Below are 27,529 nucleotides of genomic sequence, written 5' to 3'. Positions count from 1 at the left end.
CTTTTATTAAATTTTCTTCAGATACTCCTTCTATTATATCAGTTCTATCAGTTTTCTTCTGGGAACAGTTATGGGTTATTCTTGATATTTATATTTCATAAAGAATTCAAAATATTAACATATATAAACTTATGAATGCTTTTTTCTTTCATTCTAAGAATATTTATAGTTAGCTAGAAACTTAAGTCCTTTTTAATATATATTTTCCTGATTTTTTTTAAAAGAACATTATACCCCACAAAAATTAAATAAATCATGAATGTGACAATATTTGGAGACTAATTCAAGTTGAGAGCAGTTACTCACTAGAAATATACTTCTTGGAATAGAATAGATAACACAAAATCTTTGTTGAAAGACAAGTATATGCATAGATGCCATGTTGGTCATTTTCCTCTTTGCTCTCAGATCCATTTTCTGCCTTTCCCTGTTTTGGTTTGTTCTCATAGGGAAGTCAATTACACAGGTTCCATTGTAAATAGCTCCTGGTTAAGTTGGGCCAGGAGTCAAAGGTGGAAGGAAGAGGGAAACAAGATCTTTCCTTCTTTCTTGGCCATCCTCCAGCATAGCCATGCCTTCTCCATGGTTCCACTTCCAACACTCAGTTTTCTGCACACAGTCCTAGTCATGGATGGTATAGCTCCTGCCCAAGGGCCCAAGGAGTGGGCTCTGAAATATATTCTATCCCATTTTCCCTCCAGCCTTAAGGTTGTTAGCAATTTTTTGCTGTTGCCTCAGTATTCCTGCCTGATTTCCCAGCTTTCCTATCCCCTGTATAACCAAATCCCTAAGTTAAGTTTCCTTTATTGAAAGACCTATAGTGGCTTCTTTTTCCTAACTGCATCCTGAATGATATAGATGATTGGGTGGCTAAATGAAATAATTCCAAATCTATGAAAATGACAACAAAACAGCATAATAGAGCATCTAATATTGATCCATCCACATTACCTGATTAAATCCAAGGGCTGATGCTTATACCACATTCCCCAGCGTGCCCAGCGCTCATATAATAGATGCCTATTATTCTGAGGTCCATGCGTCTTGATGGGTTGGCTACTCTTGTAGGCTCCCTGAAACACATAAGATAAATTGATACACATTCTCTTAGTATATGTGAACTAAATCGGAACTGCTTTTACTATTTTTTTCCCTACAGAACAATTTAACAGCTTATTGAAAGCTGCAGAAATTTTAAACTTAAGCCCATCACTGGAATAATGTAGTAATGCCTTTATATATTTCTCTTTCATTGACAATATTCTGACAGTCACTTAAAAATCCTTTCTTAAAGTCCCTTTTTAAACCAATGAGGTTCCTTTCATTTAAAATAAAGAATTTAGGTTTTACTGTTTGTAACCTCAGGCCTTTTAATAAACACTATACCCTCACCATCATTGAGAGAAATTGTTGTAATCTTTACTTCAGAAATTAAGAGTATTATTCTGCTTTAAGAAGCAATTCAGTCCCAGAAAATACTGATTTCATTTACAGAGGCTAAGAAGGCAAATGTTCAATCAAAAAGTGTAAGAAGTCTACGTCACAATTGCTATTCAAGGTTTTAAATTCTAGAATACTTAAAACTTAATTTAGATAAGCTATTCCAAAAATGGACACATTTTCAGGTTCTTTATATCTCCCCTCAAAAACTATTGCATAGGTTACAATTTCAGACACAGAGAATATATATGCCTTATAGAGGACAGTGTTTCCTGAAGGCTGAACACTTTACACTTACAATAAAAAAGGAGGGCAATAGATATGGCAACTCTATTTTCTAAACCAAAACTTAGGACACAGGATTTGACAAACTCCCTCTCATTCCAATGTGTGATTCTACTTTTATACGCAGTTTAACCAAATTTTAAAACAAGTGGAGTTATGCCTTAGCTTCTTCATGTAGATGATGAGAATAAGAATAAATATTAATGATTTCTACCACAGAGGAGCTTTGTGAGGGTCCACTTGGATAATCACTATAAAGTGCTATGCATGCACATATGAAGTACAAAATCAATTTTAGTTAATTTCCAGAGTTTGCTATATTGTGGCCATTGGAAAGTAGAAAACTATCATCTGAGTGATCCCAGACAACCAGGGGTGTGAGCTCCTACAAAGAGAGAGGACACCTTGAATCATGGTCTGCAGATGCCTCAAGACTGAAATGAGAAACACATGTGGATTTTACCTCTGGTCTTCTAATGAAATGGATAAATTGATTAGGTAAAGATGGGAGTACAGGTAAAGTGCTGAGGGGCTTCAGGATGGGCGACTGCAGAATGTGCTACTCTGGCATGTAGATGATTTCTTTTTTTTTTTTAATTTAATTTAATTTTGAGGGACAGAGAGAGAGAGAGAGGGTGTGCTTGCACAAGCGGGCACATGAATGGGTACACAAATGCGGTAGGGACAGAACGCGAGGGAGACAGAAGATCCAAAGCAGGATCCGTGCTGACTGAAGAAAGCCTGACTCAGGGCTCAAACTCACAATTCGTGAGATCATGACCTGAGCCAAAGTCCACCGCTTAACTGACTGAGCTACCCAGGTGCCTCAGCATGTAGATTATTTCTAAGCTGAAGATAACTAGGGCCAATAGACTCAAGAAGAATTTTTTACCTACATCTTAACTTCTTAAAATAATTTAGATAGGAAGGCTATGAGAGGAAGAGAGGTATTACCAAAGATAACTTTTTTTACATAAGAAATACTTATATACAAGACATGGCAAGCACTGGCTCATCCAATATTCATCCTCTCATTGTCCTGTGAATTGTCTCCCTTCCCTGTCCCTTCCCTCCACAAGTCCCAGATGCCTGCCCTCTTCTTCTCAGCTCAGGATAGCATATAAACCTCAATTGCCTGACTGCTGGAGAGCCTCTCATGTCTTTGCAGGGATCCTATACATGCATAAGTAAATTTGCTTTTCTCCTATTAACCTGCTTTATGTCAATTAATTATTAGGCTAGCCCAAGAACCCCAAACGGAAGAAGAGAAAAGTTTTCCTCCTGTGGTGCAGTTCAAGTTTTCTTCCCAAAGAGAGCCCAAGGTTTTTAAAGGCTAAAGATCAGAAGCTAAGAAGATGAAAGTGAAGGTCAAGATTTCAAGCATGGGGTATGTCCACTTGGGAAAGATTTGTTTGCTTGTGCAATTGGACTGGCTTGTTAAGGTAGACTGCTTTGAGATCAGGTAAGTAAGGGAAGGTGAACCAAAATCTCAGCTTTCTTTCAGTCATTCATGATCATCTTGTTGAAGTATCTGATTTCCGGGGTGCCTGGGTGGCTCAGTCGGTTAGGCGATCGACTTCGGCTCAGGTCATGATCTCGTGGTCCGTGAGTTCGAGCCCCGCGTCGGGTTCTGTTCTGACAGCTCAGAACCTGGAGCCTGTTTCGGATTCTGTGTCTCCCTCTCTCTGACCCTCCCCCGTTCATGCTCTGTCTCTCTCTGTCTCAAAAATAAATAAACGTTAAAGAAATTTTAAATAAAAAAAAATAAAGAAAAATAAAATATCTGATTTCCTTACCAGTGGTCACCTTCTCAGTGGTCAGACATAGGTACTTCCTGGGTTTTAGGGGCTAAGCTTAGAATCCCTAGTACATCATTGTTTTAATTCTGCTCAAGAACCTCAACCATACTGTTCTGGATTGACAGTGACACCAGGTAGCTGTAAGAGAAAACTGACTGCAATGATGACCCCTGCTGGTCCATGTATTTCCATCTCTTTTCAGAGAACCATGTGCACTCAGTGACCACCTCCCCTACCTCTTCATAATAGTCCCTTCCTCCAACCAACACATAACAATGAGTGGGAAAATGACTGTTATTTACAATCGATTCCTAATAGTTTCCAAATTTCACACAAGAAAGTGTCAAACTGTTAGAACACAGACTAGTTATATAGGTGAAATTACTTACACAGAGAACAAACGAAACCTTTTTTTGCTATGAAGCTCTCCCAGGGCCTTAGGTTTGCTACACTGAACACTCCTTACAGACTACGTCAAATCTGACATAGTGTTTAATCTCTTTGAGCCTTGTTTCTGTATCTCTAAAATGAGAAAATAATAATATATATACCCCCCAAGATTACTGTTAGAGTAACAAGAAAATAGGTGCACAGGGCCTGTCTCATGAAACAAGCTAACATATTACCTGTTATTATTCTTTTTCCTACTGTGAGTAGGCATACCACAATGAATACAAGCACTGGAGTCTGGCTTCTTGGTCTTAAGTCTATGCCTTTAATAGCTTTTCTGTGCCTCAATGATCTAGCTTAAAAAAATGGAGTTATTATTATTGTCTATCTCAAAAGGTTAGTCTATGGATTAAATAAGATAATCCATATAAAACACTGAGCTCAGTGCCAAATAGGAAGTGCTCAATGTTTTTTATCCCTTATGTGTTTTACTAGACTATGAATTCCTCAGATATAGGGATTACATCCTGTGAATCCTCAGCCTTTATAAATAGAAAGGATGGGTCTTGAGATTGCAGACATTAAACCTCTAAAGACCCCGTTCTTATTTCAAAATGCAAAATTGCCTTAAAAATTGTGTGTGTGTGTGTGTGTGTGTGCGCGCGTGCACACGTGTGTGTGTGTGCGTGTTGGGAGAGGATGTTCAAAACTGATTCAAATGTCATTCATGACTCAGCAGTAGAATTCACCATAGCTTGGAGCAGGCATTTCTACTTAAAATTAGTAAACAGGTAATAACCTGGCAGAGAATCATGTAAATAATGGGGTGTAGGTTTTTGTTGTTGGGTTTGTCTTAGGCAGAAGACTGCCTAACAGAACCTGCCCTGTTTGAGAGTGGTACGGATCCCAAGCTGGGTCAAGCATGGAACTCTGTGTTGGAACAGAGGAAGGAGGTCAGAGTGGTTGAACAATGTTCCTGAGTTCTCTCTGGGGCCGCGACTCCTAATATGGGACAAATTGCACGAAGGTTCTGGAGCACAGGGGCCAGTGTGCAGCCAGAGATCATAATGGGGACTCAGAAAGGCCCAGGGCCACTTGCTGACTGAATCCTCTTACAAGACGGCAGCCAGACTTAAAAAAAAAAATCAGCATTTTGATCATGAGAAACTTTTTTTAAATTGAAATTGTATTTCAAAATTACCTCATGTGGAGGAAAAGCTGCTATATATGAGCCATTATTTATAAGTTTACAGATACCTGGAAAGAGAAAAAAAAAACAGTTTTTGAGTCTGTTGAAAGAAGGCTCTCCTCTGGGGAAACACACATATACTTGGGACAACAAAGTAACTTAACAACTTAAAGCAACCCAAACAACATCCATAGCCACATCCCCTCTGAGGGCAGTGGGGTTGTGAAAGACTGATACTAAAGAATCTATTTGTGTCCTGACAACATTCAGCAAGGAGATTTCTAAGGTACTAACATATGGCACTTTGCCAGATCACGAAATAGGAGGCATTTTAATACCATTTATTTGGGATCACATGAAACTGGAGCAGGGTTTTTTTCTGCCTTAAAACAACAACAACATTTGGTCAAAAAAGCCAAGGAGGTCTCCTCTCAAAAAAGAAAAAAATGTTTCAGAAGGATATTGGTCTTGTGAAATCTTTAATAGTGAACCAAAGAGACAAATAGCAGTATGTGACACTTCTTAAAATCTCCTCCATCTCAGTGACAGTGTAGTGAAATGGACATTCTCTTACTGTCTTTGTAAGATTAGATATTGGGAAATTTGGGGAGAATAACTTTTGTTGCAGTATTATTTACATTGGTAAAGAATAAGATCATTGTACATCCAAAATTGGGAAATCATTTAATTATTATGGTACATTTATATAAGGTGCTTAGTAAATAACTGCAATTTATTGAATGCCTAGAATAGAATATTGTACAACTATTTACAATGTTTCAGACATACTAAACAACTTGATAAAATATTCATAAATACTTTTAAAGAGGGACAGAAAATCATAAACACTGCATGACTCTAATAATGATATATATACATCATATATTATACATATATATAACACAACATATATATATATGTGTATACACACACACATCATTATTAGAATCATGCAAGTTTATTATGTATATATTCAGTATCATTTTGAGAGAGTGACAACTGGGTTTGGGGACTTTTAATTTTATTTTTATACTCTTCTGTGTATACTGTATGTTCCACAAAGGGCATAATATGTTTGCAATCATTTGAAATGTCATAAAGACTACATAAGCACATAATGCCATCATTTAGACACACTTTTAACTTGTATTCTGGATTCCTCTATTTTTATTTCTTATGTAGAAAACTAGGTGTCAATTTTTTTTGTAAGGATTTAGTGTCCAAATTAGCTATTTTGACTACTCTGCAATAAATAAATTATTAATCAGAGGAGAACCAAAGTCTGAACTTTCCTTTTTAAAAAAAAATGACTGACTTGAAAAAAATGACTTGACATAGTACATTTTACTTCTGTGGCACTATATTTTAGTACAATTCAGTAGAGACTGGTCCAAGTTTCCAGTGTGTGTCAACTTTTCATTTGTAAGGATTTTAGGACATAACTAACATTGAATCTCTTTCATGTCTTGTAATTTTCACCTTATTAAGTAAAAGACCAGCTCGACTGTTACCCACTGTTTTCTGCTCTGCGCTACGTAAACTGCAATTTCATTTAATTTTTCTAGGTGAAATTTTCTTTTGCAATATACATGTAGTAGTAGCATACTGCTACACATTTAAACAACACAGAAATTCAGAAAGTTAAAATTAGCTGTTATTTCACCTTCTAGAGATAATTTCTAAAAAGTTGTATATACATTCTTTCAGACTTTTATCTTTTTATGAATGTGCGTTTAGGAAATGGGATTACATTAGACTTATAGTTTGTTGTTTATTTGGGGTTTTTTAGACTTACAGTTTTTAATCTGTCCGGTTTTTCACATGACCATACATTGCAGATTTCTTTCAAAGTCAGTAAATGGAGAACTAATCACTAATTTTCAGTTTTCCACAAGTAAGGGGTCTGTGTCATATACTTTTTGTGACATATAGCATATAACAGATGTTTGATAAATTTGAGTCGAGTTAAGAATTAAGTTAAAAAAAGACCATGGGGGATGGTAGGGGGAAAAAAAGTTACAGAGAGGGAGGGAGGCAAATCGTAAGAGAGTCTTAAATACTGAGAACAAAGTGAGGGCTGATGAGGGGTGGGGGAGAAGGGAAAGTGGGTGATGGTCATTGAGGAGGGCACCTGTTGGGATGAGCACTGGGTGTTGTATGGAAACCAATTTGACAATAAATTATATATATATATATATATATATATAATTCCATATATTATATATGTGTATATATATAATATAAATAAATAAATATATATGGAAAATAATAATGCAAAAAAAAGAATTGAGTTAAGAATAACAGTTTTAAATGGATGCATTTATGGCAACAAAGCTAACTTTTGTCAGTGCCTAATGATGGACAATTAAACTGTTTACAATTTTATTCTACTCTAATCGTTGTTTATAAAACAAAGCCACTATTAACAAACTTCTACATATATTATTATTCAAAAGTCTGATTATATCTTTAAGAAAATTTTCAAGAAATGAAATTTCTGTTCCAAAGTGTTAGCACTCTTCATGTTTTGATATGATACATATGGCTAAACGCCCTTGAAGAAGTTTTTGTTGTTATTGTTTTATTTAGTTCTGTTTTACTGAAAGGCTGAAGAAGAGAATACTTAGAGTTTGTGCTCAATGCATTATATCCTCATATTTAACGCATGAGGGCAAAGCTTCAGATGTCAAAATAAATATTTCTAGATATAATTAGTAACAGCAAATTCTACCCTTTCTATATTTTTAATTAGTGTTCTTACCCACTTTTGATATTCCATTTTCATATTTGGTGTGCTGTAGCATGTGATAGACTATCCTGCTTCGAGTAGCATTACTGAAGAATGTGTCCTTATTGTTTATTATGAAGCTGTTAAGATAAGGGATTTGTTTTAATATTCAAAGCAGAGCACAGAGTCCAGCAACAGTTACAAATTCGTAGGTCTTTATCTATCTGTTTTCCCATTAAAACTAATGCATGAGAGGTATAGTAAGTCAAACCATCCTCTTAAAAAAAATCAATTGGCAGAGACAAAATATACTTATAAATAATACAGACATTATCAAATATTCATTTAAGTATCTTTCAGTTTATAAGGAAGCTTGGATGTCCTCATATTTCTTGTTTAGCATGAAACAAGGACAGCATTAGATTGTCCATTGGCTCCCGTAAATTTTGTACTCCCTTAAGCAATATAGTGCCAAATAGAACACATTAAAAATTGATATCATTTGCCCATACCACACCTTCCAAGCTAATTTGTCTTGTTTTTAGAAGTTCAGCAACGAGTGACAATAGTTCTCCCTTTCCATTCATGCCCTGTACTCTACCCAGGTAGGAAGCTTGGCAAAGAGGAACCATATTAGAGCCAATGAGTAAAGAGCAAAAGGGTGGTCTTGACAGGAAAAGAAGGGTCTGTTTTAGCATCTACTTTGTCATATGCCAGAAGCCTCAAAAAAATGGAAGCATGCTCAATTTCTACCGCTTCCTTTTTCCAGTTATCTCTGTGACTAATAATCTGCCATTTTTTTTCTGGCACTTAGTACTGAAGTATTAGGTCTTCTATGATTCTTGTTTTCTCTTTACCATCCATATTCAAATAACTGCTGAACTAATCAACTTTTCTACCTGAACTGCCCTTCTCTGGCTTTGAGCTACTAGGTCCTACTGCCTAGGTTATGAGAAGAATGTCCTCTTAACTGGCTGTCCAATTTCCAACCTGACCTTTCCAGCATAGTTCTGATTCTTAGAGCACTCCTACTTTTAATGTTTCAGCATTACGTGCATAATTAAATTTTTCATTTTCTTCTAGGGTTTCTATTTTTGCATTTCAGCCTTCCTTCAGTCTGATCCCCTACAGCTCTGGCTTCTTGCATCTGATTGTTCAAATTGTAGAATTTATCACACCTTAAAATGTCACACATCTTTTGCTGTCTCGGCATTTTGCTGTCTCTAATGTCTTTCTCCCCACCTCTCTCCACCTTCCTCCACATTTTTACCTGCTGAAAAGGACTATCTTCTTCAAAAAGGCTTCCTAGATCCTTTCCTCTGGATGTAGCTTCCCCCTCTCTTGTACAAACGTGCATTGTATTTGTGTCTTTCCTAACATGTTGATTTTACTCTGCTTTGTTTCATGCTAATCTGTATACTTGTCTATTTTATTAGCCTCCAGGATTTTGATATTGAGCTTTTTGTTTTGTACCTGGCTACGCACCAAGTTACTATAGCTGCTCTGTGCTCTGTTAATTCTAATAATCAGAAGCAGTGTCCACACACTTCTTTTACCATCAGATTGGTTCAGAATTCCATGAACAAATATTTCTTTAGAAGGTTAAGTTCAATTTTTTCATGGAGTTGCATTATAGAGGGAGAAAACACATGGTATATAAATTAACAAATAAGTTGCAGTCCCTGCCTTCACAGTATTCCCAGTGTAGCAGGGCAGACAGAAATGTAAAGTAATAATTAGATAATATAGGATAAACATAAAGATAGGGAAATGCACAGTGTGAGACATTGGAGCATTGAGAGGCAGTATGAAACAGGATTCTGGACCACTGGACATGTTACAGAGGCAATAATTAATGGGAACTCTCTCCTCCCAAATATTTGATTTAATTCATTTGTTTCATCCTGCCTCTCAACATCTATAAAGACAGGGACTGTGTCATATCCTCAATTTTTATTATGAAAAAACTCAATAAATACTAGTAGAATGAATTTAGGAATAGAGACTTGTTGGGATGTAGACAAAGAATTATGCAACAAGTCCCTAAAAAAATTCTCATTCATCTTAGTTTCATACAATTAGACTCAAGTGGATTAAACTAATAAATACATATTAATTATATGTAATTATATATAATTTATTAATTAGAATAATCCATATTCAATCATGTTATTTAATAGCAATTCTATTCATATTACCATTACTGTTACTTTAACTGGGTATTTACCACCATCATAATTATTTTGAAAGAACTGGGAGCTAGACTGTTGGCCCATGAGTTTACAATTAATTATATTCATTACTTGAATGTCCCTAAATCAGCTGATCAGGAATTAATAATGCTCACTGAGTGCTATTGGTAAATTAAGTATAAAAACGTTTTAATAAAATGATACATTCTCTGACTTATTTGGCAAACAATGGAACTGGTCCAGGGTATTTTTACTTTATCAAAAACTCCTAGATACTGAAAGGTATCGAGGCAGGTGGTGGACGAAAAAGAAATGTGAACTTACTGGTGAATCCGTGCACGGCTGAAGGGGCCTGTATAGCAGTCTGATTCCTCCAGGTGTGGAAAAGCTGACTTGTCAAGAACCATTGGGTTTTGGGACATCCATTTTTTTATCCTTCTAAAATAATTTTGCACACTGGAACAAAGTCACATGAACTAGATTAGGTTGCATTCCAGAGTCATGCCTACCTTCCATCACCATTCCGAGGTTGGGGGGGGAGGTGGGGGGTGAGGAAAGGAGTTCCAAAAAGACAGTCATACCCACACACGTGCATTTCTTTTGTTCTCACACAAAAGACATAAATTTCAAACCAAACCAAACCTTTCATTTGCTTAAAGTCAGTGTAACTAGGTTATCCTTATGCAAAATATCTTGTGGAAGATATTAAAAAATCATCATATATAGAGACAGTGGTAGGAAAGAGCATAAACACAATAAAAGTAGCATGACACATCTATCAAAGTTGTGAGTGCATAGCTATATGTATGTATACCTATACATATGTAGCTATCGATTATTTCCGATTCTTTGAAAAATCTACAGCAATGTGGCCCTACCAAAAAGAAAAAAAAAAGAAAGAAATGAGTACAACACACCCAGCAGAGCTGTGAGCCTCTGCCTTGATAGAAACAGCGAGGGCTTTGGAGTCAAGCAAAACAGTTCAAAGGCAGCATGGCGCCACGGGAGCTGTGAGAACTGACAGATGTTACTTAACTTCTTGCCTCAGGTTCCTCACTCATCAAAAACATATTGACTTTGCTGGAGACTTGTAAGTTGGTGTCTTCTTAAGCTTGATTATTAACAAGTTGAGGCAAGGAGCCTTCGCAGTACTTTTAAGACTGATGGGCAAATGAATCCTCTGAAGATCTTGGTAAAAAGCTAATTCAGTAGGCCCAGGGTGGGGCTTAAGATCCTGCATTTCTAAGTAGCTCCCAGGGGATGCCCATGATGCTATCCACTGGCTGCACTTTGAGTGATGGGTTTAGCACAGACACTAAATATATGACATTAAGATACTGCTTCAGGAAATTTTACATCAGGATACTTCTTCGTTTGGTCTCAGCTTTCGATTACAGTCATAACCCAGTTCTTATGTATACATACTGACTGGAATCATCTTTACTTTACAAAGAAAAAAAAAAAGCAAAAGAAAGAGACATTGACTGCAGAGATTGATTCTGAAAACTGAATTCTGAGTGACTATAGTAATTATGTTTACTTAAAAATAGCACAATATTTACACACTACTTACAAGGTTCCATCTTTACCAATGTTGGGGCTCTTCTGCAATAGCAAGAGTCAAAGTAGCAGGAGAGAATAGTTTCCTAGACAAATACAATGCTTCTTAATATCTGCTTGGTCAGCTCTGCTTACGCTTTAAAAAATTCAGTATAGCAATAATGTGCAGGCAGCTAATAGTGTATCTTAGGAATTATTTCATTCGAATCTGTTATGGTAAAATTAGTATGAATCATTTGAAATAGCAATCAATTCCTGACCTAAAGTTTGGCATGTGGAGAGTCTGGACCTTTCCTTTGCCAGGTAGGTTATCATACAGATGCCAAGTCATTTTTGGTTTTGGAGGGACCAAAGAATTACTTTCTAGCCTAGAATAATACATGAGCAATATCTGAGGTGTTCACTTTGCTTCTTCTCATGATAACAAAAGCTTCCGAAATCACAGAATATCTCCATATTTCAGCGACTAGTGCACAGACACTTACAAATCACTGAGTGGATTATATAGCAATCACTCCAGCTTTTCAGACTTAGCACAGTGAGGGAAACAATGGGGTAGAAGGTGGAGGATGAGCGTCCAAGGACCTAATTTGTCAGTTACTGAAATTGGCAAATTCAATCTTGGAGTTTCAGGCTCCTCATCTCTAGAGAGAGGAAGTGACTCTATCTGTCCTACCTTGTTAGGTGTCTGGAAGGATCAAATAGAAGGATACATTCTGACTGGACTTAGGAAATGCTGATGAACTACAGATCCTGAGGGCCTATCTCTGACAACATACAAACATATTAGAAGTGGAGGTGAACTTTAAAAACATTTAAAAAATAAAAAGGCTCTCACGCCATCACTGATTTTCTACAAAAGTAAACAATATTATAATTAAGACTTTTCATATACACTTCCCACGAGGAAGCAAATGATTTTGATAGTGAAATGTGGTCAGGTCTGGATTTGAATCATGGGATGCAAAATTTTGGATTATTACTCAATTTCCTTGATTCTCATTCAATTTTCTCCTATCTTAAAAGGTGGGATATTTTGAGAATTAAATATGTAACACCTGAATCCACCCAGTAAATACTCACTAATGTTTATGATAATAATAAGGAAAGAGAGTGTTACTACTCTATTAATATCAGTCTCACCAACACATCATCAACATAATCTAATGCTTTATCTATACTCTAGCGAATCTGTGTCACCTTGGCCATCTTACGGACTCAAGACTTCATGGATGGCACATTGTGGAGATGACTCCTAATGGAGCTTTAAGTTCCTTTGCTAACATCAATGGAAAGCAGAGAATTCTTGGAAATTGGTAAGATATCTTGTTAAAGGGCCAAAAGAATGCAGTCAGAGCACAGGCTCTACCCAACCAGCTGTGAAAGCCGGGGAATGAGGCACGGGGTGGTGCAGAGTGGTGATAATGGTCATTTATTTTCCCTGATCTGCGAAACCAGTTACTCTTTGTTATGCCTCCCTGAAGGGTTATTTTGAAGATGCCTTGGTAACTGAATGTGAAAACGCTTAGTAAACAAATGATAAATAGCAGCAATAATAAAACTACAGCCATTTTCTATCAAACTGCCAGGAGAAATGATGATCTTGAAAAGCTGGATAATTGCCTGTACATTATTCACCACCTAATGTTTACTGGTCAAGATACCCATGCACAAAATATCTTTCCCACTCCAATAAAGGAAAAGCACAAGTGAAATCTAGGTGCACATAACTGATTTTCATTTCTCTCTTTCCAACTGTATACAAATTAGGTTTTAAATTTTTATAATGATGGTTGTCACCGCGCGCGCGCACACACACACACACACACACACACACACACACAAAAGAAAGCGAGAAAACACTTAAATTTCTTCTCCAAAGTTAAAGTCTGAAAAATATCAAAATCAGTCATTTCCTTAATTGAAAGTCTACACTCAAGCAAATGACAGGACATTCTCTTTCTCAGTTTAGTATGTCATATACATTTATAAATGCCCGTCCTATTTATTTGTACCCTTCCCACATGCATCCAAAAAGTCAGTAAATACTTATCACTATTTGTAGTAAGTACATTGTAAAGAGGTAGGCTATAGTAATGCTTAAAGTAGTTTAAGAATTATTTGGAATAATATAACTGAATTTTCATTTTGTGAAATTAAACAGAAAATAATAATAAACACAGAAGATAATAAAACATATTATGATATACAATATGGTGTTTATTTTTCTAGTTTACTTTTAAGTTTGACCAAAACAGAAAAAAATACTTTTTCCACTATTAAAAATGTTTTCTATAGAGTCGAATATACAAGTTTATCACACATTCCAAAAGCAAGTGTGCACTAAAACTAAATTATATAATATTACATAGAAATTCGTTGCTATTTTAATATACAGGGTTCTATCCTTCTGCAAGTCTTTGAAAGAAAGATGTTTATCAGAAAACCCACTAATTATGTAGTAGCAAAATCTCACTAATTCTATAGAGCACACTGAACTTAACCCAGATGTGTTATCAATACATCCAACATGATGCAGGCTCACGTAGAGAAAACAAAACAAAACAAAAAACCCTCTGCAGTTGTAAATTTGTATTGTTGTGACATTCCAATGACTTTTACTTTATTATAGAAAAATAATTTTGAAAATTTGCTACACAGACGAGGACCGAGTATGTCCAAGGGAAATGATAAAAACTCATTCTAAATCTGACCATGTTAACCTGACAAACAGAAAAGTCTGACCTGGCTAAGGAGCGTAAATAATAATTTTATTATTTTAAAGAGACTTTTAAGTACTAGTTCCTTTAATATTCATTCTAACTTCAAATTTTTCCCCCTATGATTTGCTTTTCCCGTCACCTGTTCCTACCACATCTAAATTTAATGCTTAAGAGAGTCCAACATTCCCCTATCCTAAAATTAAACTTTTTCCTATTCTAATGTTCCAAATTATATTCAGCCACTTTCTTTGGTAAAGGAATTAAATTTATGGAATCCTTTCCTAAAGCATTCTGATATTCACACTATATGATACTAGTTTTGTGTCATTCTGACTTGTAATATCCTGCAACATTATTCAATAGAGTGTATTCTGTCACACTGACATTCCACTTTCGTTAACGAATTCTTTTGCAAGGAGCAGAAAAACAGCCAAGTGTAAGAAGCCTTTTGTTTCTAGCATCCATTAAATGAAAGCTCATTTTCCTCAGTGAAACAGGGCCAAGGTGATTCAGGTGGGAGAGTTTCTCCTGTCTCAAGGTTGTGGTTTGATTAATTCCTTTGTCATAGCTACTGTTACCACAATATTTAAAGAGAAGTTTTGAGATGATGCTCTTGAAGAAAAGTTTGTTTTGAATACTAGAATATGAGAGGCAGCTCTGTTGGTGAAATAAGAGTAGGTCTGTGATTCAAAAAGATGCTGTGTGGCCTTGATAAACCACTTTGTCACTCTGGATGCTAGTCTTTCCTTGACCACCTTTGTCAAATAAGAGATTTAAATTGAATTAGCCAGAAGATTTTTGCCCTGTCTGTTCTTCTATTACTCTATTGGGTCATCGTTTACCCATCAATCCTGGTTTTATAACTATTTTTTACATTAAAATCTCCTAAGAGGGTAACTGGCAATTAAAATCCTCCTGCCACAACATTACATCAAGAGAGGATTCCAGAAATGGCAATGGTAAGTAGAAAAAAAAAATAGATTATCTTATTGTAAACATGGTTAAATTTGGTGTAAGTCATTTTGGAAATTGTAGAACAAATCAGAAAAGTTTTTCTTCCTAAAATTTACAACTGCTGATGTGGGTAACTGAATGTCTTCTTTTTATTTCTTTTTCCCAAATGACAGATTGGTTGTAAACAAATTACACATCACCACTAACCTGCCCATTGATTTGCTGCTCCGGTCAGTGTAATAGCATTTTTTCCTGAAAAATAATGGATACAGCTGAAGAGAGTCACGTGAAAAAAGAGAAACCAGTGAGTGACTACATTCAACCACATTGAGTATTTTAACACTCCAACTTCCGCCCGCCTATGAAATACATGAAATAAACCAATATAATAGAGTCAGAACTCTGAATATGCCTTGTTTTAATTTCAGAATCTAAGTTAATAACCAAAGAATTCTGATACATCAATACATCACTTTTGAATATTTTATTTTTAAGTCCATATTTTGACTCTGTCTTCTGCTACACAATGCATAGTAACTGGATCATTGGCTTACATGTTATATGAAGTCTTTCATCCACCCATCCATCCATCCATCCATCCATCCATCCATTTATATTTCTATCCATCTAAACATATATGTAATGAATGCTTATTATTTTGCAAGGTATGTTAAAGTATAACCATTAAAAATTTAGACAAAAAAAGAGGGTATCTACCCTCAAAGAGCTTCCTTTATAGTTGCAAAGACAAGTGATAGCTATAATAAAGTGTGATAAGGCAGGAAAACAGAGAGGGCTATGCGTGTACATTGGAACGGATCTCAATTAGTGTTTGTAGATGAAGGAGAAAGGAATCAGGCAAACCTTCTTAGAGCATGTGTTTTCTGTGTTGAATCTTGATACATGTGTAAGAGTCATCCTCTGAATAAAATACTTAGGACATGGTATTCTTGACATAATTATAGGAGCAACACCAACTATTGCAAGATTCAGGAAACTGCAACTACTTCAGTAATCTCTGAAGTATAAACTGCAAGTTGAGCATAGTGGTAAAAGGGATGATGAACAGGCACAGATAACAAGGGGTCCTACCCCTGATTCTAAGGTTTTGGATGAATTACAAAGGGAAAACATGGAGTATTTTGTTTTAAGTAGGTGTATACCATGTCTGATTTTAAACAAACTAAAAATTCTGGTGACAGGGGTTAATTCAACTCTTAAAAGATTCTTACCACATCCTCATTTTGGAGCTCAGGAATCTCATAGTCTGGGCCTTCTAAAATGACTCTTTATCCCCACCCACCAAAACCCATTTCAGAGGATCAGTAAATTCCTCCCTGTGTGGTATCTAGAAAACAGGGTTGAGTCAGGACAATCAATATGTGGTCCTAACTGTGTTATTAACTGCTTAGAAAAGTTGAAAACCTTGTATACTACTGCATTTCATTGCAAACACTGGTTATATTGCTAGAAAAGAATTTTTTTCAGTTGTCCCTGCCATACCTCAATACTAAATTCAAATGTGGAATTTCAAGGTTTGCTACATCCATCTTAAACTCATTTAATTATCTCCCCATTTCATTTTTTCAAATATACAGAAATTTGCGTGCATATATAATTCGATCCCCATTGGAATATAAACCCATCTTCTTTCTGAACTTCCTGTACACAGATTGGCTTGCATTATTTAGACATCATTATATAACTGATCACTGACTATCTTCTACAGGAGATTGGGCTTCTTGAAGATAGTAGTTTTATTTCATTTCACTTTGTATTCCTGGTGTATACTTGGCACATCATTTGATAAACAGTAAGTGCTCAGATGGCTGATAATTGTTCAATTTACAGTTGAATTTATTTCCTTCAAGGCCTGAGACCACTTTGCATTTAATAAACATTTGCTAAATGAGGTATTATATATATATATATTTTTTTAATTTTTTTTCAACGTTTTTTTATTTATTTTTGGGACAGAGAGAGACAGAGCATGAACGGGGGAGGGGCAGAGAGAGAGGGAGACACAGAATCGGAAACAGGCTCCAGGCTCCGAGCCATCAGCCCAGAGCCTGACGCGGGGCTCGAACTCACGGACCGCGAGATCGTGACCTGGCTGAAGTCGGACGCTTAACCGACTGCGCCACCCAGGCGCCCCTATATATATATATTTTAAAAGCTAAAAGTGTAGAAATTAGTTTAAAATAATTTTCAGCACAAAAAAATCTAGGACTGTTATTTAGAGGAGATAAAAATTATAATTATTGACCATAGGTATGGTGAGGTATATTAGAAAAGCAAGGGAGGGACGTTTGGATTAAACACGATTCTACATTTATCTTTATTGCTCTAGTTTGAAATTTTTCATAAACATTTTTTTGAAATGTTTTGGGAACAATAAGGAAAAATGAAGGAATGAAGTTATAAAAAGTGAATATACATACTTTTTAGACCATTAATATTATGAAAGCAAATAAAAATTAAGAGACTCACTTTTCCCAAATAACTAACACTCTAATCCTCAGTCAAATTTAGGGTAAACTATGTGGGACAATTATTGCTGTTGTGTCCTCTTACTTGAGGATTGGATATTGTTTATCTGTTTGGCTATATTAAAGGATGGGATTTCCTTCTGTCTTTACAATCTGTTGGAGAATTGCCTGTGATGCACATCACATTCTGATTTAATGCTTATTCATTAATACAAGTGTTTTCCTTCTCGTCTACCTTTGTGAAGTTTTCTGGGTTGGTGACGTTTTGTTTTTCTCCCAACAATACACAAGTGTATTTTTAATCCTTGAAATCCATAATAACTTGCAATTTTCCTTAATTCTTCCTCACAAATGAACCTGCAGGACCATATCATTTTCTACCCATAATCCTCCACCTTGTTTATTTATCCTCCACCTTTATTAATTACATATTATTCATAGATAGAGCTTTCTTTATTTTTCCCTGAATTTTTCATTTGAAAGATTCTACTATTTTATGCCTTGCATCAGGACAGCATCGGTCTACCTATCTACCTACCCACCTATTTACAACTGCCACTCAAAACTGTAAGTAAATTGTTATGTGAACCACTGTTTCCAACCAGTGTTTCACACAGCCAAGTGGTTACATGTGGAGATGCCTATGGGGCTGAGGGAGATGGGCAGTCACATGGGTGGAACCCTACGTCCCCTGCTCCTTGTCAAACAGAACTACTTCACTCTTTAATTGTTGTTAATGTTTATTTATACTTGGGAGAGAGAGAGAGGTACAGTGTGGAGCGAAGAAGGGTGAGAGAGAGAGAGAAAGAGAGAGAGAATCCGAAGCAGGCTCCAGGCTCCCAACTGTCAGCACAGAGCCCTATGCAGGGATTGAACTTGGAAACTGTGAGATCATGACCTGAGCTGAAGTCAAACACTTAACTGACTGAGCCCCCCAGGCACCCCAGAACTATTTCACTCTTAATTATTTCATATATTGGGCTGTCTGAATGTTCCTATGTTATTTTATTTTTGAGTGAAGGATCCTTTGCATATAAAAGTGATCTAAGTTTAATCCCAATTATGATAAAAATATTATTCTTAATGTTTTAAAAACATCTCCCTCCCTCAAATCTACTGTGTTTAAAATATTTGTGGGAGAAGCTTAAGAATCCCATCCGGGAACTCAAACACAGAGCTAGGAGATGGCTGAGTTGGCTTACAATATGTTTGACTCTTTTCATATGAAAGTTAAGAATGAATAAGCATCATCTTTGAACCACAAGAAAAATAATGAAAGCAGGACATGATATTTCTGGAATGTGGAAAACACAAACTAAGTCCTTGCTGATAGGACAAAAATAAGAAAATTTGAACTATTTTTCTCCTCTGAATTTTTCTTGGGTAGTTTTGAAACATCAAGTCTCAAATAAGAAAATTTGAACTATTTTTATCCTCTGAATTTTTCTTGAGTAGTTTTAAAACATCAAATCCTTGCTGATAGAACAAAAATAAGAAAATTTGAACTATTTTTATCCTCTGAATTTTTCTTGGGTAGTTTTGAAACATCAAGGCCATATTTACTTTGGAATAGTAATCAGAAAAAGAAATAGCTAGAAAATTTAGGTATATAAAATTCTACACATATATTTAAGCAGAGAATTTAGATAAAATGCTCAAGTTTCATGTTCATACAAAAAGCAGAAAACTTTTATAGACCGGATTATAACTCTAATAATTTATTCTGAATAAATTTGCAATTTTTCTTTGTGAAATATAACATGTAGGTTTCAACACTGAATAAATATGCAGGACAGCCAAACATGGGTAAATTTTTTTATGCATAAATTTTTTAAAAACCCTTGCCCTAAAAAGAGATATGGGTTTTTCCTGTTTAAGTTCTTTGTTACTCTTGCATATTTTGATTTTAAGTCAGTATATATGTTCTTAAATGTGGTTACAGTTGACAAGTGGAAACTGAATCAGCCGTTATAAAAACACTTTGCCATTTAGCTTATGCTTGTGTAGCATTCCTTTTTACGAGGTGATGGCTATGCCAATTTTCATGTGCACCTTAAAAATAAATGAGAAGTTACTAAGGAGTTAATGTTACATCCATTATTTAAACTGCTCTGGAAAGCGTTCCAAGAAAACTCTGTGTTCCAGGATTTGTCAAACTGTTTTCCCAAGAACACCATGATATGAAGATAAAAAAAATCCCATCATCAAATGGAAAGGGTGCTTTGTATAACTAACTTTTAAAAATGGTAAGATTTATTAAAATATTAAAATTTCCAAGACAATATTTCTTTACCATCTGCATCAGAATCATGTGGGATGCTTGTTAACAATGTATATACCTGCTCTTCCAGAATTAATATTCCATCACGTCTGGGGGGAGAGTTCCTGGAGACTTGATTTTTACTGTTTCCCAGGTGATTATAACATACTTTAAAGGCAGAATGAGAATCTACAATAAATAAACTTACTGTTTAACTCAAAAGTTCAGAAATAAATTTGCTTACAGGATAGTTTTTTCTTAAGAACCTGTGAAACTAGTATTCCTTTGATACATTTTGGAAATGTTGCATATTTTCTAATATTTATGTTATTAAATCATGAGAGTACCAATGGTATTTTCCAAAAGTTTTAGTATGTAGCCATTGTAAACATTATTTTATTTTATTATTTTTTTAATGTTTATTTATTGAGAGACGGAGAGTGCAAGTGGGGGAGGGGCAGAGAGAGAAGGAAAAACGAAGCCCAAGCAGGCTCCTTGTTGCCAGCACAGAGCCTGAAGTGGGCTTCGATCTCTCAAACCATGAGATCATGACCTCAGCCGAAATCAAGAGTGGGACGCTTAACCCACTGAACTACTCAGGCACCCCATGTGAACATTATTTTTAAAAACATGTTATAAAGAAAAAATTTCAGCCACAACATCAAAAAGAAGAAATAGTAAGGGCCTACATTTCAGGGTTTTCATATTTCTTTCTTTGGATCTATCAGAACTCTTCTTTCAAATGCAGTCTTACCAGGAAATTAAAAAAAAAATGAATATCACTTAAAAAAAGAAAACAATATCTATCTGAACAGAATATTTTCTCCAAAAGTCACCCTGGGTCAGGACACCATGGCACACAGCCTGGAGACCTAAGCTCTACGTCATACCAACCGAGGACACCCACAATCCGACAAGGTAACCATTATTTTAATGAACTTCTAAGAAAAAGAAAACAAAGGAATTAAATTCTACAGACTGAGCCAGCCAGATGCCCCACTTGGTGAGATGTTTACACACAATGTTTACTGATTCTGACCTGAACCCGAGTGCTGAAACCCACGGAAATGGGACACTTTGTGTAGACTTCAAAGGTTTCCTCCTTTTAGATCTAAGAGGAAATTGGTTTGTACATGAATTTAATTACAACTCTTTTTTGAAACAATGGTGAGATCACAGGACTAGGGAAGGATGAAGGCACCTGATTAGTTAAGATGAATTTGGAAACTTTTTAGCAATTTCATCATGATATCAGACACTAGGTCATTGTCTTGAGTGTTGTATTTTGTGCGTGTGTGTGTGTGTGTGTGTGTGCGCGCGCACGTTTATTTTTGAGAGGCAGAGCATGAGTGGAGGAGCGGCAGAGAGAGGAGGACAGAGGATCCAAAACAGGCTCTGCTCTGACAGCAGCAAGCCCGATGTGGGGCTCGAACTCATGAAATGTGAGATCGTGCCGTGAGCCGAAGTCAGACACTCAACAGGCTGAGCCACCCAGGATCCCCTGAGTGTCCTACTTCTTTTGCATCCTGTGTTTACATCATGCAGTCAAGTTAGAATTTGTTAAAAATCGGTAATTTTGCAATTATATAAACAAATAAAATAAATGGTACCCACAATCCCCCATTTGGAGCAGTCATTTTTAGCATATTATAGTTTCTTCCTATTTTATGTCTATGCATTTTACATTGTTGAAATTACACTAAGTAATTACATATCATAATATATATATAATTTAAATTTTATTATTTACTATTTCCTTATAGTCATTAAGAAATTGTATACCCATTCATTTTATAAATGAATTATATTCCAGTCCAAGAGTATACTGAAATCCTGTACTGAAATATACAGAAATCCTCTACTGTTGAACATAGAAGATATTTCCATTTTCCACAATTGTTAAGTGATACTTCAAGGAATGTCTTTACACATTTTTCAATTATCTTCTTAAGATAAGAAGTGGAAGGTATAAAAAGTCTTATATGAGGGGCGCCTGGGTGGCGCAGTCGGTTAAGCGTCCGACTTCAGCCAGGTCACGATCTCGCGGTCTGTGAGTTCAAGCCCCGCGTCGGGCTCTGGGCTGATGGCTCAGAGCCTGGAGCCTGTTTCTGATACTGTGTCTCCCTCTCTCTCTGCCCCTCCCCTGTTCATGCTCTGTCTCTCTCTGTCCCAAAAATAAATACACGTTGAAAAAAAAAAAATTAAAAAAAAAAAAAAAGTCTTATATGAGTTTCAAAGCTCATAGAAAATATTTTCAAGTTGAGTTTCAGAATAGTTTATGAAATTTGACTTCCATCATAAATAAACAAAGGTGATCAATTACCATATCTGTGCAATGTTTGAACAGAACTATTTGTAAAATCCTTCTTTAATTTCATAGGTTAAAATTTATGACATTGTTTTAATTCTGCATGATTATATGTCGTGTGAATATGTTCAAACCAAATAAGAAGAAATAAAATAGAGCAAATAACAAATACTCTCCCATTATCATCTTTAATATATCCCAGGCAAGTATTTCAAGATTTTTTAGAAGATGACACAGTGTCAAAGGGGTAAAATTCCTCAGAAGTTAAGAAATGTAGAATACTACAAGTATATACTTGTCAAGCTATACTCTTAAAATTAGTTCAATAAAATGACTTGAATTGAAAGCAGTCCTTTGTAGACCTCAAACTATCTAATCATAACACAAGTAACATCTCATAGACCCTTATTTGCTTCTAGGAACCAAGATTCATAGAAATGTACAGACTTCAGGTTCTCTTAGGTATATCTTATCATTTATATACATGCTGAAGAATTAGAAAGACTTTTCTTTATCATCTTATGATTTTTATTGTTAATATTACTATTCCTTGCCAGGGCACCTGGGTGGCTCAGTCGGTTGAGCATCCGACTTCAGCTCAGGCCATGATCTCACAGTCTGTGAGTTTGAGCCCTGCGTCAGGCTCTGTGATGATAGCTCAGAACCTGGAGCCTGCTTTGGATTCTGTGTCTCCCTCTCTCTCTGCCCTTCCCCTGCTCATGCTCTGTCTCTCTTTGTCTCAAAAATAAATAAAAACATTAAAAAAATATTAACTATTCCTTGCCAAGCTTTTTGAGGTATTATTTGCTTATCTCTTAAATATCATATTAAAGAGAACTATTAAACTCTTAGCCAAGTTTGAATATGAGCCAATTTAGGTATCCAATTCTAACAGTGGCAGTAAGATTCTTCAGTAGTTGCCAATGCTTAATTTCTGTTTTGTGGACAATGACTGTGTCTGCATCTTTCAAAGCCTGAGGTGTTTCAAATGACTAAAAAGATAGGATCACAGGGGTGCCTGGGTGGCCTAGTCTGTTAAGCATCCGACTTCGGTCATGATCTCACCATTTGTGGGTTTCAGCCCTGCATCAGGCACTGTGCTCCAGATTCTGTGTCTCCCTCTCTCTCTGCCCCTCCCCTGCTCACACTCTGTGTCTTACTCTCTCAGAAATAAATAAACATTAAAAAGAAACTTTAAAAAGATGGAATCACTATCTCATATTTTATCTTGAATAACATAGAAGCTTGTCATAAGACTTGAGGAGGTCAGCACTCTTACCAGAACTGGCGTCTTCCATGCTACCAGGTCTGACACATTTCTCTATATTTTTGCATTGTGCTCTTACTGTTCATTTATATTCATTATTTAGAAGCTCTTTTACTGATATCTGGATACTCCTTCTAAACCCTCTTATCAGTGATGAAGCACATTGAGTTCCAAATAAGCATAAATGTTTGTATCTTTGTGCACAGTAGGAACACTGTTGAATTTCACTTTGAGAAATTATGGAGGAAGTGGTTCATTCTACATATAACAGATTTCCTTATACACAATATAAGGAAACTCATGTCTATTCAATCTTTGTTTGCCTATAGGAAGAATGGAAAAGTCGTTGAATGGAGTAGGCTTCTCATCTCCCTTTGTACTCTGGTACTGAGGACAGAGCTGAAAAGCCACCTGGTTGAATTGCAACTGAAGAATGATTCTTGGTAACTGTTACACCACAAAAAACACTGCATTTGTTTACAAATGGATGCTACATCCTTATGCTTCCTGCCTTCCACAAAAACAGTAAGAGTTTTATCAACCCATATGAAATAAGAAATGAGATTAATCTTGGGATCAACTTTTTCCCTCCCTCTAGGTAAGTCCACTGAGAAATGATACGAAGCATCCAAGGGACCATACAGTTTACCACATTTGGCAAGCATCTTAAAAGAAAAAAAAAAACAAAACAGTGCCCAACATATTATAAAATTTGGGAGAAAAAGCATTTCCTCTATAGAAAGAGTTACATGTACTGCTCTAAAGTTTTGCAGAAAACAGACTCATCTTAATATGTACTGAGATAGAATGAAGTAAAATTCGGAAGTACCTGAAGGGCATCCTGATATTCAGCCTCTCTGCATACTTGCACAGCGTGTCCCATGGAATATGAATTTTAATAAACATGATATCAGGGTTTGAAACAGCTGGCTGCAAAGGATAGAAAGACAGGCACCATTATTTAGAATCAGAGCTGATGATGCCATGCCACAATTTGATTTGAAAGGAAGAAACACCGTCACCTTGTCTCCACATAAACCGTTGTCACTGATTTAAAGGGGATGTATATGAATAACAATTCTCAATACAGCAACACCTTCATAAAAATGTAATAATGCCATTGCATGCATACAAGAAATAGTCACCTATGTGAGTTAGTGCATTTTCTTATATTGACTGTTACCAAGATTCAGAATACCCAATCAGAAAAATCTTGAGCTAGTCAGGGATATGAAGGTAGTCTTATTGCAAACTTTATCACGATCCTACTCAGAGGGAATAAAAACCACTGACAGTTGCCACCAGTCATTCATTAATCCATTCACTTATTCTTCTGGCATATTTTATTGAGTCGCTAAATCCTGGGAAAAATGGAATATAAATCATGCAAGTCCATGACCTTAGAGAACTGTCAAATTTGCACACTTACTTTAACCTTTTAATCCATAGAAATTTGGGTGCCTTTGATTCAGACAAAAGTTTTTTTTTTTTTTATATTTTTTAAATGTTTATTTATTTATTTTGAGAGACACACAGAGAGAGAGAGAGAGAGAGAGAGAGAGAGAGAGAGAGAGAGAGAGAAAAGGGCAGGGAGAGAGGAGAGAGTGAGAGAATCCCAAGAAGGCTCCACATTGTCAGTGCAGAGTCTGACACGGGGCTTGAACTCATGAACTGTGAGATTATGACCTGAGCTGAAATAAAGAGTCAGATGCTCAACCGACAGAGCCACCCAGGTGCCTCCAGACAATTTTTTTTAATGTTTATTTATTTTTGAGAGAGAGAGAGAGCACGAGTGGGCAAGAGGTAGGGAGAGAGGGAAACAGAATCTGAAGTAGGTTCCAGGATCTGAGCTATGACCTGAGCAGAAACCAAGAGTCCAAGGCTTAACTGACTGAGCCCCAAGCGCCCCTGGTTAATGTTGTTTATTTAAATTTCATCTAGATGGGGCACCTGAGTGGCTCAGTCAGTTAAGCATCAGACTTGGGCTCAGATTACGGTTCCTGAGTTCAAGCCCCAGGTCGGGCTCTGTGCTGACAGCTCAGAGCCTGGAGCCTGCTTTGGATTCTGTGTCTCCCTCTCTGCCCCTCTCCCACTCCCTCTTTGTCTCTCAAAAATAAATAAACGTTAAAAATTTTTTTAAATAAACGAAAGTAAATAAATTTTATCTAGATGGAACTTCTCAAGAAACATAACAATCTTAAAATGTCAAAAGCATAGAAGAAATTTATCAGTTTAATTTAAAATCATATATATTTTATAATTAAACTAATGTTTCATATCCATACATTCATGAAGCCCTATGTTTTAGATGTGGCTAATTTCACAAGTTTGCCCAAACAATATTTCAAATGAGTATTACCAATATTAATACAAATAATAATACAAAAAGTATTATTAGAGAGCCATGGGATAATCATCAGACTAATACTCATATGTAGGGCATCATTGCCATTGGGCAGACACTTTTACACACTAGCATTTGCTGAAGTTTATTATTCTATGGAGTACTATAAAAAAAGAGGCAGGGTATTTCATGGCCACAAAAATTTTGAGTTTCTCCCTGGAGGACTTTTGACAAACTTTAATATGCATATACTTGCTAAAAATATCCAAGATGGTGAAAAGTAAACTAAATTTCCAAAATTTTGGAACATGGATTATTTTTTCCCTGATAGCTTATTGAAGTATTTCTATTTTGCTTACAAATCATCAAGGGAAAAATAGTAAAAGATCCTTGCCTTTAAGTACAGTTTCCAAAGGCTTTTCTTACTTCAAATATGTTTGTTTTAAATATTAGGTAAAGAATGATGGGAATAAAATGGACAATGACAGAAGGAGACATAGTATGTGTGAAATATCAACAGGCCTTTGAATTCAGACCAAGGTCATACACATTAGCTCTGCTTGAGAAAATAATGTGTAGAATTTTTTAAAATGAGTATTAATTTGGGGCACCTGGGTGGGTCAGTCAGTTAAGCCTGTGTGTTAGGCTCAGGTCATGATCTCACGGTTCTTGAGTTTGCACCCCGCATCAGATGCTGTGCTAACAGCCTGCAGTCTGGAGCCTTCTTCAGATTTTGTGTCTCCCTCTCTCTCTGCCCCTCCTCTGTTTGTGCTGTGTCTCTCTCTCAAAAATAAATAAACATAAAATTTTTTTAAAGTGAGCATTAATTTATTCAAACAACTATTTGTTTAAAATATGTATTTTTTTACCCAGCTAGAAAGAGAAAGGAGAACGATTATGATGTTATCTCTAGGTTCTTTTTAGTGACTATTCCAGACTTGGTTGAAAGGTTTCTGTGCAGAAGTGATAGAATCAAGAAAATCTAAGACAGAAAAAGCATAGGCACTTAAATGACTCTTTCATTGAGGCAAGTGAAGAAAGAACCTCATGTTTTATTATAGTTTTTCCTGCTTAAGCCATACAAAAGTTCTTATATTCAAAAGATTCTTCTTTTAAAATTATGGTGTTGGCCACTGGTGTTATATCAACTTGCCTTTCACTTACCAAGCACAATTTAAATTTCTTCAATCCTAATTGCCTACTTAGAAGAAATTACATGGTATGGTAGACAGAACATAGTGTTTGGAATCACAAAGACTTAAGTACAAATTCCATCTTTACCATTTACTTTACTCTGTGAGCTTGAGAAAATTACCTAACCTCTATGATTCTATTTTCTCTCCTGACAAAGGGAGACGATGATCTTAACTCACAGAGCTGGTGTGAGTGTTATGAAAGACCAGACATAGAAAGTACCCAAGTATAACAGGTTATCTGTTCATTTCCTGTCAAGGTCAGGCTTCTTATATCAGACCCTAACCAAACTAATGGATAATTTCAAAACTTCACTAGAATCTTTGTCCAGCACTCTCTTTTTCTTTTTTCTTATAAAACACTATCAGATTCATTTTTACCCTTTGGTTTTGTAAGCCTTCAACAAC

At 35.9% G+C, this 27,529-nt stretch overlaps 1 protein-coding gene across 1 annotated transcript in view; it reads right to left on the bottom strand.

The window, feature by feature from the left end:
• Positions 1–27,529, bottom strand: part of ANO3 (anoctamin 3) — a 279,115-nt gene that overhangs the window by 92,764 nt on the left and 158,822 nt on the right. The window contains exons 6-11 of the mRNA XM_032594840.1: positions 24,414–24,514; positions 15,468–15,512; positions 10,348–10,479; positions 7,865–7,971; positions 5,116–5,171; positions 952–1,073 (exon numbers count right to left, since the gene is read on the bottom strand). Of these exons, the coding sequence (XP_032450731.1) occupies positions 952–1,073; positions 5,116–5,171; positions 7,865–7,971; positions 10,348–10,479; positions 15,468–15,512; positions 24,414–24,514 (563 nt within the window). The remainder of the gene's footprint in view (positions 1–951; positions 1,074–5,115; positions 5,172–7,864; positions 7,972–10,347; positions 10,480–15,467; positions 15,513–24,413; positions 24,515–27,529) is intronic.

Source organism: Lynx canadensis, chromosome D1 (assembly GCF_007474595.2).
Source record: "Lynx canadensis isolate LIC74 chromosome D1, mLynCan4.pri.v2, whole genome shotgun sequence".
Lineage (NCBI taxonomy): Eukaryota > Metazoa > Chordata > Mammalia > Carnivora > Felidae > Lynx > Lynx canadensis.
The sequence above is the reverse complement of the archived record's forward strand: the minus strand, read 5'-3'. Positions and strand labels throughout refer to the sequence as shown.